Raw genomic sequence first — 13,573 nt, forward strand, 5'->3', positions numbered from 1 at the left:
CACAATATACTTACAGGAAGAGGAATTACACAAATCCAGAAATCAGTGAGCAAGTTAAGGTCAAACAGGTCAAGATCCAGGTAATTCTCTTCCTTTTAAAAAAAGAAGGGAGAGAATTACCCAGATCTTGACCTGCTTTTTGCGTTTGACTTCACGATGTCTGGGCAACTGTGAAGCCAGATTTTAGCCCGAGCGGCACCTGTGCGTGGCTGTCCTTGGCCGCAGGGGCTGGGGCCGGCGGAGGCTAAAGGCTGAGGAAGGCTGAAGCTGCAGCTCAAGGCTCGGGCCGGGGCAGCGCGGAACGGTGGCGGCGGGATGCGCGTTGCCGCAGGGGCGCTGTGCGGACGGACCGCCCGGGTGCAGCGCCGCCATGGCCGCCGACTCCGCGCCGCCCCGCGTCCTCAACGTGAACGTGGGAGTGCTGGGCCACATCGACAGCGGCAAGACGGCTCTGGCGCGGGCGCTGAGCACCACCAGCTCCACCGCCGCCTTCGACCGGGCGCCGCAGAGCCGGGCGCGGGGCATCACGCTGGACCTGGGCTTCTCCTGCCTGCGCACCGCGCTGCCGCCTCAGCTGGGCCCGGGGCCCGGCGAGCTGCAGTTCACGTTGGTCGACTGCCCGGGGCACGCCTCCCTCATCCGCACCATCATCGGCGGTAAGGGGCTCCCCGCTGGTGCCGCTGAGGGTGGGACTCGGGTCCCCACCGCCCCCGTTGTCCCTTAGATTAACCCTACGCTCGCAGATAAGCGCGACTTCCTTCGGCTCCACTCTGCTCACTTCTCTGGAATGAAAATTTTCCTGCCTGTGAGACCCCGCCTGCAGTTTGTGAGGGCAGCTGCTGCTTTTCCCCGTGCCGCAGTGCGCTGCGCCCTGTGCTTGGAGCTGTGCTGCACCTGCTGGACGTGCACACGGCAAGCTCTTCTGCTCTGAGCTCTCACACAGGAGCGTTGGAAGCGTTAAGTGGAATTTGCTCCATTTCAGACTTTGTATATGATGTGAGAAGTTGATTCTGGCTTGCTTTAGAGCTCGTTTAAAGCAAGTTCACATTGTTAGATGAAAAATAGGACCTTTTCTGTTTCTTGCCCAAAGCTGGGAGGTGGCTGTGCATGGCTAAGGGCACAGTGGGGATTGTGGCTGCAGGCAATGTGAAATAGGCACAGGTCGGTCAGCTGAAGTACAGAAACTTCTGAAAAGTCATTTCCCATGCATCTTCAGTGCTGGTGTCTCCTTAGTGTCAGTTATGAGCCTCACAGGTAACTAGCAGTAGGACAAGTAGTAATGAGTGAGTGGCATCTAGATGCCCCGTGGGAGGTTCAGGTGGGCTGACAGCTGGACTTAGTGATCTTAGTGGTCTTTTCCAATCTTAGTGATTCAGTCATCCTGTGCCCAAAGGAACAGCAAGAACTGCAGCCACAGGTTGGTCAGTTAAAGTATAAGAAGTTCTGAAAATTTATTTCCCATGCGTTTTCTTGCTCGTGTCCCCTTTGTACCAGGGAGGAGGTTGTTCTGCAATGCAGCGTGTGTTTACTGGCAGCTGGACTGAGGTTCTGACTTATTCTCTCCTCTTGCTGTATGAACCAACCCTGTCAGAGCAGACGTGTGAGTGATGTTAGCAGTGATAACATGGTATTGTTTGCATTTCTTTTGGATAGAACAATAAACATTTCACTCATTTCTTGATTTCTGCAGCAGCGTTAGTAATGTGTGCTCTGTGGCTGCAAGGAGTGGCTCAGTGCTGAATTCCAGAGATCTGCTGTCGTCTTTCGTGCTTTACAATCAGTTACCGATCTTAAGTGCTTGTAAGCACCTGATTATCTTCTGATGAACAAAGTGTATTTTGGCAAATGGTAGCTTTTCTTGGGTGGACTGACAGAGTGACTGGTAGATGGGCATTCCTTTCTTCAGGAAACAACTGCTCTGAGGGCTAAACTTTCCTTATGAAGAGGTCTCTGAAAGCTTGGGGAAAAACAGCTTTTGTTACTGCTTGTTTGGGGTGTTGCTTAATACATAGATTATTTTTTTTTAATCGCTTCCTATTAATTGTTTTTATGAAGATGTTAGAGCATTTACTCACTGCTACCCACACTGGTAGAGTAAGTTATTCAATTTATGTCACTGTAATGCTGTGCTGGGAAAGGATGTGGGCTAGACTAGTTGAATGGTGGTTTTCTTCTCAGCAAAAGTGCAGGTAGCAATTCAGACACAAAGCGTGTCAAACTTGTTGGAACTATAGTTCCAATTATAGCAGGTTACATATTCTAGTGAAAACTCTTGATTGTTTGATTAGTATGACTTAATGCAATTCTATATGTTGAGAAACAGAATGGCAGAGAAAATACAGTATTGTGTAAATACTTGGAGCTAGAAATTTCAGCTGCCTGCTTGGTAGCATACACATAAATCTTGACATTGGATGCTCCTTTATTTTTTACTACCAGGTTTAAAAAGTGAGACCTTGTTGTTAAAACCTGATCTGTGCTGGTGGGAACACTTGCAATTTTAGTATGTTTTGGTGAAATTCAAACTGAAGTATAGCATGTCCTGTGCAACAGGATACATCCTTCAGTGTTTAAGCATCACTTCAGTATTGCCACCTTGTCTGAAACAGAAAGCCAGGCTGCCCAGATCACAGTACTTTAAAATTTAGTCTGAACAGTTGTGATTAGGAAATAGATGGAAACAGTTTGCTGTTCCATTTTCATTACAACCATGGAGGCTGTGGTGTTGGTTTTTTTTTTTCTTTAATCTACTTTTTCCTTTTATCATAAATTTTCTGCATTGAAAGCTTTTAAATAAAATATAAGAGCGAAGTGCTTTATCTTCCTGTCTTTATTCTGCACTTTGGATTTTCCACAGCTCTTGAAAATAGTGCTCTTCGCTGTGTCCTGAGATAGCTGTAGATGTGAGTTAGCTTGCAGAAAAATGGGAGATGTGAAGGCTGTGAGGAGCTGGAAGGGTGATGGGAGGGCCCTGTAGCAGCCTTTTCTTCTGTGTTACCCCTCATGCATGTGGCTTTTAATGTTGAAGCTACAAGTGTGAAAATATGCAACCGCATGCTTGTGTTTGAAGCCTTCTCTCTGAAGGCTTTATAAACTAGTTGGCTCCCCATTGATGGCTCCATCCTATGGGATTGCTGAGCAGCTCTGGGTTTATTCATTTTGTCCAATCTACCACCAGACAAGCTCAGGAGGTTCCTTCTTGGGAAAAGGAGAAAGCAGTGGTGTCATCTCTGCCCTTCTCTTTTTTTTTTTTTTGTTTGCCTGCTCTCCCAGGTTGTGTCCTAGCAGCTCCATCCTCTATAACTGCCATCTCTTCTGTGCACCCAAGATACTCCTAAGGGTTGATTCCTCTGCTGTACAAAGCTGATAAATCCACTCACAGACTCGCTGAAACTATTTACTCTTCTTTAACGTATTTTTGTCTCTAGCTAATTCTTGAAGGGCATTTTTATGGCTGAATCTAGTATTGCATTTTGGTCATGCTGCACTAGGTAGCACTTGACCTTGCGAATACTTCTCGCAGTCATTCACAGGATGCTTACATAGAGACAGCACCTTAGGATTCAGGGTGCAGAATATTTGAACAGTAACCAGATGGAATGGAAAATGGAAGTCATATTTCATTCTCTGCGGCTGCATTTTTCTTACAAAGCCTGCCCTTGGAAAAAACAAAACAACGTATCAGATATTAAATCAAAAGTAGGGTTTTTGGGGGGTTTTCTTTTTTTTTTCTTTCTCTTTTTTCTTTCTCTTTGTTTGTTTGTTAACCTGCATGCTGGGAATTGGAAGTGCTGCAGACAGTTCTGCCCAAAGTGCTCTCTTGTTATCTGAAAGATGATAGTCAAAGGCTGGAATGGAATAAGTGATACTTGACTCACCACATTGTAGTTTTCACTTGTATTTAAGCCATGCTGATTTATTCCTCAACTTTTGTGAGTTTGATACTGCAGGAAGGTGTACTGTGGATAGCTGCATGGTTTGGACTGTGCCACGTACTTCATTTATTTCTAAATAAATGTTCTTCTGAAGAGCAGGAACACAATGTTTTTTCTGGTAGTTTATAATAATTTCAAGGTTGCAGCAGAGGATTATCTTACACGTAATAAGCTGTGCAACAAGCCAAATGTTTGTATTTATAGCTGTTGGAAGTCAGTTTGCTTAACAGAAAACAAATCTGAATAACTGAATTTTAATGGTCAATTCGTTGGCTTGTCACAAGTGACACGAAGCATCTGCATTAGCATTAGTCTTGTGCTTGCCTTCTGCCCTGAAGGAATGACTGCAAAATGCAACGCTGCTTTTTCTATGGGGCTGTTTTTCCTCTATTGCTATAGAGATCTAAGTGATGTTCTCACAGAATTTCACACTGAAATTAGGTTGTTTCTGTTGCAATGCTATGGGTTTTGTTTGTGATTTTAAAGCCTCTGTTCTTGTGTTGAATCTCAGCTCTCCAGCATTCCCCGAAGCTGATGTTGCCTTCATCATAGTAAAAGATTTGATTTAACATTTGTTTGCATCCAGACCCATGCATCCAGAAGGGTCTCAAATGAGTTCAGCAGTAGGGGATGCCTGCAGAGAGGTTACACAAGTTAATCTTCCAGGAGAAATTCAATCCCCATATTTCATTTTAAGACCACTTTGCGTAGCAAAGTAGTTTAACCAGTAGCAGATTTTTTACTTGCTGATGGTTAATTTCATGCCCTACAAAGGGTCAGCACACTAATACAGAAGAACATGATTACTTCACCCCAGCTTCCCCCACACGCACGCAGCGAGGGGATCCTGCACTGTTTGTTTTGGGGGAGCTGTTGTCAGGTGCCCTTTCTGTTTAGTTTTGAGATGGGTTCTCAAAAGAACTTCTACAAAAGAAAGTTATCTTTTTTTACCCTATGAAGTTCAAAGGACAGAGCAGCCTTAAAGCAGGCTTTAATTGGAAAGCTACTGCTTGACCCTGGTTGTCTAAACCTGTGGGGGGAATTCTGGCGATCTTGTAGTTTTGTAATCCTTATGCCTGCCTGAACCTTTGACCTTTTTACTTTATAACTGGAGCTTCATTGTCACCATTTGTCCCCGCAGTTCCTTTCAAAGAAAACTGCCTCGCAAGTGTCTGTTTCCACTTTGCTGCTGTGTTCTGTTAAGGAAGGGTATTAATTCATACCTGATACATCGGAGGGGCCAAGACTTTTGAACTTGCCCAAGAGCTTGGGGATGGGGAAATGAGCATAGCGAAAGCATGTCTTGCTGATGCAAATGAGTACAATGAAAACAGTCTTGGGAGATCAAGGGAAACGTGGGCTTGCTACCAGCATTCACATTCAGTCAGATGCAGATTATTTGTAAGATTAACGCGCGGCAAAGGAAAGTACTTTTATAACATTTGTTGTTTTGATGGGTTGGTTGTAAGCTTGTAAGAGGATTTGCAAACTCAGCGTTATTCTTGTGTTGTTGTCCAGAAAATACACTGCCATCAGCATGAACTTTTGCTTGTTTACACCTGTGTGAAGATGCAGTTCTTTGTTTGCTCAGAATGGAAAAGGAAAAAAAAACACAGGGTTTTAAGGTGTGTGTGTGTATGGATGACTATAAATTTGTGTTGAGGACTCTTGCTTTCGATTAATAATGTTGAATGGAAACTTGTTCTCTGAGGACAGAGTGCTTTGTGTTGTTCAGTGGATGCAGTTGTGGTCAGAAGGGTCAGTGAAGCGATTTGAGGACTGGGCTGCCAACTCGAGCTAAGAGCAATGCAATAAGCAACCTTGTTGAAATTATTAAGCTATTGGTCCCACGTGACATTTTGTATTCCTGAAGTTTGATGCAGTGGAAATACTTGTGAGTCAAGAGAGTTCAGCGTTTGGATCATTAGTGTGAATGATCTGTTAAGTTTGTTGGATTCGTGGTGCTTATAAACTGCTGACTTCATGTTAGAAATGCAAATCAACTTTATTTCTGTGAATGAAAAACCCTTCTCTTGAAACTGAAACACTGTGCATTTTTAAACTCGCTTTCAGGAATTTGTTTGGAGCCCTATACTCTGACAAATTAAAGGAGCATTTTCATTGAAATTTCTTAAGATAAAGCTCTTTTATTTTCCTATTATGGAGCTGTGTGTAAAGTAGAGGCAGCCAGTATAGATACAGGATTGGCCTACAATGCCCTCCTCCCAACCCCCCAAAACACAACTTCTTCTACAGGATATCACAGTGCACAAGAGGGCAGCATTTGCTTACAATGTAGGATCCTGATGGTAAGTAGGTAGGGTAGCAGGTCAGCGTGGATGAAATGACCTTACTTTGAAACTAACCAACATTAAGTAGAAGATTTGAAACTCAACTGGGGCTTAATTTTCCCCTTCCTAAAGAAAATGACCCCTGTGTTTTAAGGAAGGTTAGTCTTACTTCATTTACAACTTGGATAGCATTTTTCAAGCATTAAAATACACAAAGTGTTGTCTTACATTACAGGACACAGATGGGACAAACAACTGGGTTTCATGGAAGTTGAATGTGGGGGGGAGGGGGTGGCTCTCCTCTAGTTGAACTTGTAAAGCAATTGAGAATGTCAGAGCTGTGAAATTCGGTGCACACAGCTACTTTTTCTTCTCTGTTTTCCCACGTTATTTAGCTCAGTAAAAGCAAGGTGGTTGCACTAAATCTACTTTGAAGTGTCTCTGTGCTGTGTAGGGCTTGTGTGAGATCAGGAGTAGAATCAAATTTCTTTTTGCTTGTGTGTACCAGAATAGTGGTCTACGTGTGGAATTTTAATCGGTATCATAAATAATTATTCTACTTTTCCACTGATCATACATTATTTCTCATTTCTGTTCATAGTAATGTTTTCTGAGTGTGGTGACAGTGAGACTAGCCTACTGTGATATGCTGTGATTTCTGTGTTAATGCTCTCTTCTGCATTTTCAGCTTGGAGCTAACTTCCCTATTATTTACAATAGATTCAATGTGCTTCTAAACTGTGCAGCAACTGTTAAGTAGTAATAAAGGAAAAAGCAGTCTTTCTTTTAACCTTTTCAACCCATAAGTCAAAAGAAAGCCATCACCTTCTGATCTTAAAAGCTATATTGAGTAATTGCATTCTCTTCTGCTTCACTTTAGAATTCCATAAGAGATGTAGTATTCAGTTGTACTCTGTTTTGAAAAGGTGCATATCTTGTTCTGAAGGTGTGATTTATAGTTTCATTCTCCATCTTAAATATAGATTGTAAAGGAGTGGCTTTACAGAAACTTGCTTGAATGTTGAAATTCTTTTCCTAATACAGGACAACTTTCCTACAAAGCTGTTGGGTGGTTTTGCACACAGTTGCTTGTATACAACAAAATTGGGCTAATTCACACTTCAGTGTTTGACACAAAAATTTGACAGCTTCTCAGGAAAACATAATAACCAAGTCCTGTAATGGTGTTGACTGGTTCTGTTTGATCATTTTCCCTATTGATTTAAAAACAGAATTTCTTTGTTCCATCATGCTGTGTGCTAGCATTCATCAAATAACTACGTGCCTTTCATTTCATTTTTCCCTCATTCTAGTTTGAGTTTCGTGAGCTGTTTGGGACAGCGATCAAGCGTTATTAATCCTTTTTCAGATGTTTTAAAATACAAGCTATTCTCATCAAGTCTTAGAAATACCTGCATAAAACCTATTTCAACTTACTGTAGGATATGAAGCATGTTTGTAATTAGAGTTGCTGTTGTCAACACGAATTTAAAGCAAATTTTTCAAAGCAGCATTTTTGCTGATGATAGATACATTTCCTTGGCTAAATAGTCCAGTTTAGCAATTTACAGTGGTCTACTTATTAAACCAGTTTGTTGATTAGGTTCTACTGCATTTGTTTTACAGCTTGATTTAGAAGCTGTCTTTAAACTGTAGATGGTAGATACAATTTTAACGATACATTGCTTATGTATAGAACTCACTTTTAACAGTTTAGCTTGACAGAACGGGGAACTTAGCTTCTTTAATATTTTTTTTTACTAGTAGTAATAATATGTGTTCTTGCATGACTGTTGTACTATTTTTCAAAACCTTTACAAAACCGAAATGCAGATGGAAAAATCTTCTAGCTAAGAAAGCAAACTGAAGCTGCGCACTGAAGTCATTGCTAAAGTCTCTGAATGGAATAAGAAGTTGTTCCTGTGGTGTGGCAGAGAGCTGTTTTCTCTCGGTAACCCCAAGGCTGGCCTAGCAAGCTGAAGAGTGAGGCATATCTTCAGTGGTGGTAACTTCCAGCTGGTTCTTGAATGCATTCTGTTCTTTGGGTCACAGCTCGTAACGCAGAAAAACTGAGCGAGAGCTCCCGCAAAGAAAGAGTTGAACAGCTTGCATGGTGACCGATTGTAAAGATACCATGCGTTCTGTGAGGAAATGTTCTCAGTGCTATCTGTAAAATTCAGATTAAATAGCTGTTCTGAAGTGCTTCCTTTAAACTGCTTGCTTCCAGAAGCGTTGCAGGCTAAGTAAATACCAATAGTTCTTATTTCCCAAGTCCTTATCAGTTATTCTACCAAAATGTTCTTGCTCGGCCTATCTAATCTCTTCAAGTGTACATGAAATGGTTAGTGTTGGTTTCCAATTTGAATTACGATCTCTGTTTCAAACTGAAGCTGATTAATTCTACATTAGATTGTAATTATCAGCATTACCAGCACTAGGGGTGGCTTCAAGTAGCCAATATATATGTGGGATATGACAGTGGAGTAGGAAAGAAAGGAAATAAAGCAGAGTTCAAACAAAACTGAGCTGGCTGTATCCAGCGGTACCTTACGGGTAAAGGATGAATTTTCATTTATTTATTTTTACACTCTTCCATGCTAAGTTTGGATCTTGAGAATTATAGAGTTTGCCCAGGTAAGAAAGCAGGCCCCTCAGCCCAGCCTGGAGAGATGAGATGATTCATTTTGGGTTAATGATTTGCTTGCTTAAAAAGCTTTCTCTTTCAGTTCTTGCGTAGAAGGATCATGAATATGTTGTTTAGCTGACTGTAGATCTGCTTTTTCTACAGTGCCATAAAAGTGAATTTAATGCAGTCCCCTGCAGTGCTTTCTCGTCTTCTGTGCCAAAGTTTTCCCTTGCTTTTACTTCTTTTTTGGGGTGCAACATGTGGTTGGCATATAATGGCAGTTAGTACTCTCAGATCTTAGTTGATCTTTTGTACTGTGGAATTTTGCCTCCATCTGTAGTGTGATTTCACTTTTCTTTTATTTCCAGTGTGTACATCGTAGAACGGGTGGGCATATTCTGGAAATGATTCCTGTATCTGTAAAATTTGAAGTAGTCTTTGGGAACCTGTTGGGCAAGAAAAGCTATAGGAATACTTGATAACTATTGGTAGGACTGTCTGCTTACATTAACCAGGGTCAGCAAGGGAAAATATCTTTTGTTGCAGACATTTATTCATGCTTAAAACTCCTCTTGTTGTATTAAACACTTCCCTTCCAGCATTACTGCTTCGCAGAAGAAAGTTTCCAAAGTATGCAAAAGCTGCATTTCAGAGAATGAAACAAAATAGTTGTATTTTTCTTTTTTGGGGGATCAAGAGGGAGAAGGAAAATGGTTTCCTTGTATTTAACCGTACTGTTGGATGGAAGACAAAGCTCGGTCTCTCTTGCTGACTAATGTCATCATCGAGGCATTTTTTTTTTTCTCCCACAGAGCAATTTTGTCTCAATTGAGACCCCCACAGCCATTGGCAAGGCTATGGCCCGAGATTAAATCTCATGCTTGGATGAAATTCTAATGACTGTAATTGTTTCCTCTTTTCAAGTCTGTGGTCCCTTCATCAAAGAGTGGTGCGGAAATTATGCATTTATGTTGTAAAAAGGGAGGTCACGATTACCTGAACCTGTGGTTGACTTTGGGGATTCTGTGTTGTGTTCTGGCAGTGCTTATCCACACTGACATTCTAGTATGTGAAATGATTTAAAGAGTGACTTAGGGTATATACAGAAGGGTGCACGTGTAAGGCAGCAACGTCCCAGTCCTTTGGCCATCACATCCTGCTGGGCTGCTGCTACCATGTAGGGTGGGGAGCTGCTCTGGTGTCTTGGTCATAGAAAGCAGTAAGCGTGGCACAGGGTGGGTGTCTGAATGATGTACCAGAGCCAATTCCCAGCATGCTACAGCAATGAGGTGGTGCTGGGTTTGGCTGCCCAGCTGGGGAGTGCTCAGAGCATGCTGGCTCTGTGGCTGTTAGCCTGGGTGCTGGTGATGGTGTGTGGCACTGCGGTAGGGCTGTGATGAAGGGATTTAGAAAGCACTCGGCGTCAGAATCTTTTCCTCATCTCAGTGGGTAAGGATTGAAAAACACGACAGAGAAATGCCCATTGCAGTGGTGCTGCTCACCTGATCAGCTCCGAGCACCTGGCACTGACACTTGGTCCGGTGTCTGGCAAAGTTACAGCTTGAAATAACAACTCAAGAATGGCTTATCCTCTTTTCTCCTTCCCCGTGTTAAAAAAATGCCTCAAAAGTAGACTTCTGCGCCAAAATTGTGTGTACTACATATATATGTGTATATATATGTGAATGCATAAAGAAAAAGTTTGAAACAATTGTTGATTGTATTTATCCTAAAGCGTGACATACTCAGTATTGCTTAATGTTCGAAAGTGATGAAGTGGGCATCCCTAAGGAAGTTTTCTTCTCTTGATTTGTCAACTTTGAGGTTTTTACCTTATAATAGGAGAACAACGTGTTCATTTCTTATCCTTTTCACCTGACCAGCAACTGAGATCCTCCTGTTTTTTGTTGTTTTTTTTCGGGCTTTCTGATGAAGCTGTGATGCTTGGTGATGTTTGTCATTGAGCTCACCCTTTGCTCTGTGCTGTGCATTAGGATTTCCAGCAATGCTGTCTTATTCTGTCCAGAATTGGTATTTCTGCAGAACCTCTTGTGGGAAGAGGTTCACTTCAGTCTTTGTGGTGCTATTTATTCCATCCAAGGGCAATATGAGAAATGCATTTTGGCAAAATTGAGCTGTACCGAACTTTACACAGAAAGTATTCTTATGGTTAAAGGCAACGAAAAGTTCTGAACTGAAATTGCCTGATCTGTTTATTTTTATTATTTGATCAATGGCTGACAATCCCATTTTTACTGAAATTTCTTCTCTGGATGTTTTCATCACGAAGCTGTGTTCACCAATAGGTTTGGAGGAGGGAGGGAGCATTGTGTGTTTTTTCATTACAGATCACTAAGTGTGTGCGTGTATGTATTTATATATATTTAATATTCTCAAACAGAGGCCCTGATGTTTTTCAACCCAATCCTGACCCAAAAAAAGCACTTTTTTTTAATAGAATGCTTTATTGAAATTAACGCAGTGGTTGAACACTGTTGCTTTTTATATTCTTTTTCCTTTACATTTTCAAGATTTTTAGTTTTGTCCTGTTAAGAAAACTGTAGACCTTAGCTAGGAAAACTGTAGACCACATGTAAAGTGATGTCAGGTGTATGGAATCTTTTTCCTGTTTTCTTGCATATAATTGAGTCAACCCGGGGTAAATACGGAATTGGTTATGTGACATTTAAATTAGTTGATCGTATCCCTTCCAAAGCTTTCACATACTGTTTTAAGTGCTTTTGCAATCTCTTATTAAGCATTAAGGTGGTTCTGTGTAGACACAGTGAAAGTAGCCTGGATCAGCTTGGTTAAAATACTGTGCTGAGTACAGCTTGTTGTAGGAAGCAGAGCATTGCATAGCATCAGTCCTTGCTGAAATGAGGGATGATTGAGCAGTAGGAAGGTGGCAGACAGCTTTGTACTCAGCCAGCAAAACAGCCCATCAGGAGAGTTTTCCAAAATTACTGTAGAAGATAGTTTGCTGCTAAGTAGTAATAGCGATCACTACAAAATATTCTGAGTGCCTGAGTTGTGCTATCTCTACCTCTGTTCCCAAAACATTGAGCTTTAGTCATCGAGGCTGTATTCTTTCTCAGTGCTTTCAGCATTGAATTAAGCAGTGATTAGTACTCTTTCATTATGCATTATTTTATCTTAGTGATGCATTGTTGGCTTATTGAATTCGGCTGATGCCTGGCTATTGCAGCAGGTTTTATTTTCTTGCTGTGCCAGAACACTGAAGCTGGCAATAGAGAGACATTCATAGCCTTGGCTTTGTTTTTAGTGTTGGTCTTACCTGTTTTTTGGAGGAAAGTAGAAGATGTGGGACCTTTTTCCCCTGTGCACCTCTTGGATGTTTGGGAATGAGCTGCGCAGCAGGTTGATCTTAGAGCTTGGAGTTAGGATGTTCTATTTCTTGATGTTCATAAGCAGGGCAGTTCCACATATGAAGAAAAATAAACATTTTTTTCTTTAAAAACAGTGAGGAGAGGAGGAATGAGGAGGGGGCAGTGCAGTGGGAAACAGCTGCAGAGCTATTCCTTTACTAATTCCTACTTTCTGTATAAGAGGAAGAGATGAGAAAAGGACGTCTGTACCATTAAAAGCTCACCTTGGTTGTTTTGTCATGATGGGATAGGAATTAAACTCAAGGGAGCCCTGGTGGTCTGTGATTTCGAATGGCTTTTGGCAGAGTGCAGGGTTGCTGCTATCTTGCTGTGCTTCTGTATATCTGATGTTGTCTGTTTGGATGTTTTTACGTTATTAAATATTCCGTTTGCTTCCAGATCTAGCAGTGTGGAAGCTTGACTTCTACTTCAGTGATATCCTGTAGTGGAATAGGCTTCTCTGCCTGCCCAGTGCTGTTGGCAGAGGGAATGGATTGTCTCTGCTGTCTCTTGGTACTGCAGACGTCAAGGATTTCATTTTGGTGGTAAATCCCATCCTACAGCGTGTGTTCTCTTGGATTTTGATTTCATTCTTTCCTGGGAAAACAGAGTTTTAAATCTAGCTCTTTAGGAGAGGCAGCAAATCTTCTCATTGGAAGTTTAACTAATTTTTCTAAGCTAAAGAGAAGTGTATTGTTTAAAACATGGTTGCTACCAAATGAATAGCTGTTTAGAAGTTATCCCCCCACACTTGTGGACCTTCAGGTTCTCTTCCCCATGTAATGCCTACCTTTTTTTTTTTTTTTTTTTTTTTTGCATTCCAGAGTTGAAATTCATGTAAACGTGAGAGAAAAAAAAAATATCTAAATACCCATTTATGTGATACTTATCTGTTGGGTTTTTTTTTATTCCCATGCAAACTACTCATTAAAGACAATTTGACTTTACCGAAATTACTCGCTTTTTTCTCTCTTTATATACTATTTCAGCTTCATATTTTTACTGTACGGTGAGGTAGTTTTTCCTCAAAAGCAGACCAACTGTGGCATTTTAAAGATAATTAATAAAATTAATTTATTGTGAATGCTTTCATGAATTCTTCCAACAGTATTTAATTTTGAAATCTACAGTAAATTGTCGGTAGGAATATATTGAATAAATTTCCTTTGTACTTCTCATCTTCTGTTATTATGTGGTTCTTCAACAACAGTTGTCTCCATCATTTATGTGAATGCCAAAGTGATCAGATAACAAATGAAGCATATTTGCTGGAGTCCTCTTACAGTGAAGTTTACATGCTGAGTCCTCCATCCCTTCTTCTATCAATCTAGT

The 13,573-nt window shown here is 41.3% G+C and overlaps 1 protein-coding gene across 1 annotated transcript in view; it reads left to right on the top strand.

Moving 5' to 3' along the window:
• The first annotated feature begins 370 nt into the window (after window positions 1–370).
• The window catches only part of EEFSEC (eukaryotic elongation factor, selenocysteine-tRNA specific), a 113,102-nt gene continuing 99,899 nt past the window's right edge, over window positions 371–13,573 (top strand). Inside the window, exon 1 of the mRNA XM_042823720.1 lies at window positions 371–656. Coding sequence (XP_042679654.1) covers window positions 371–656 — 286 coding nt within the window. The remainder of the gene's footprint in view (window positions 657–13,573) is intronic.

Source organism: Centrocercus urophasianus, unplaced genomic scaffold, assembly GCF_019232065.1.
Source record: "Centrocercus urophasianus isolate 14NV4802_14NV808 unplaced genomic scaffold, USGS_Curo_1.0 seq_22, whole genome shotgun sequence".
NCBI classification, from domain to species: domain Eukaryota; kingdom Metazoa; phylum Chordata; class Aves; order Galliformes; family Phasianidae; genus Centrocercus; species Centrocercus urophasianus.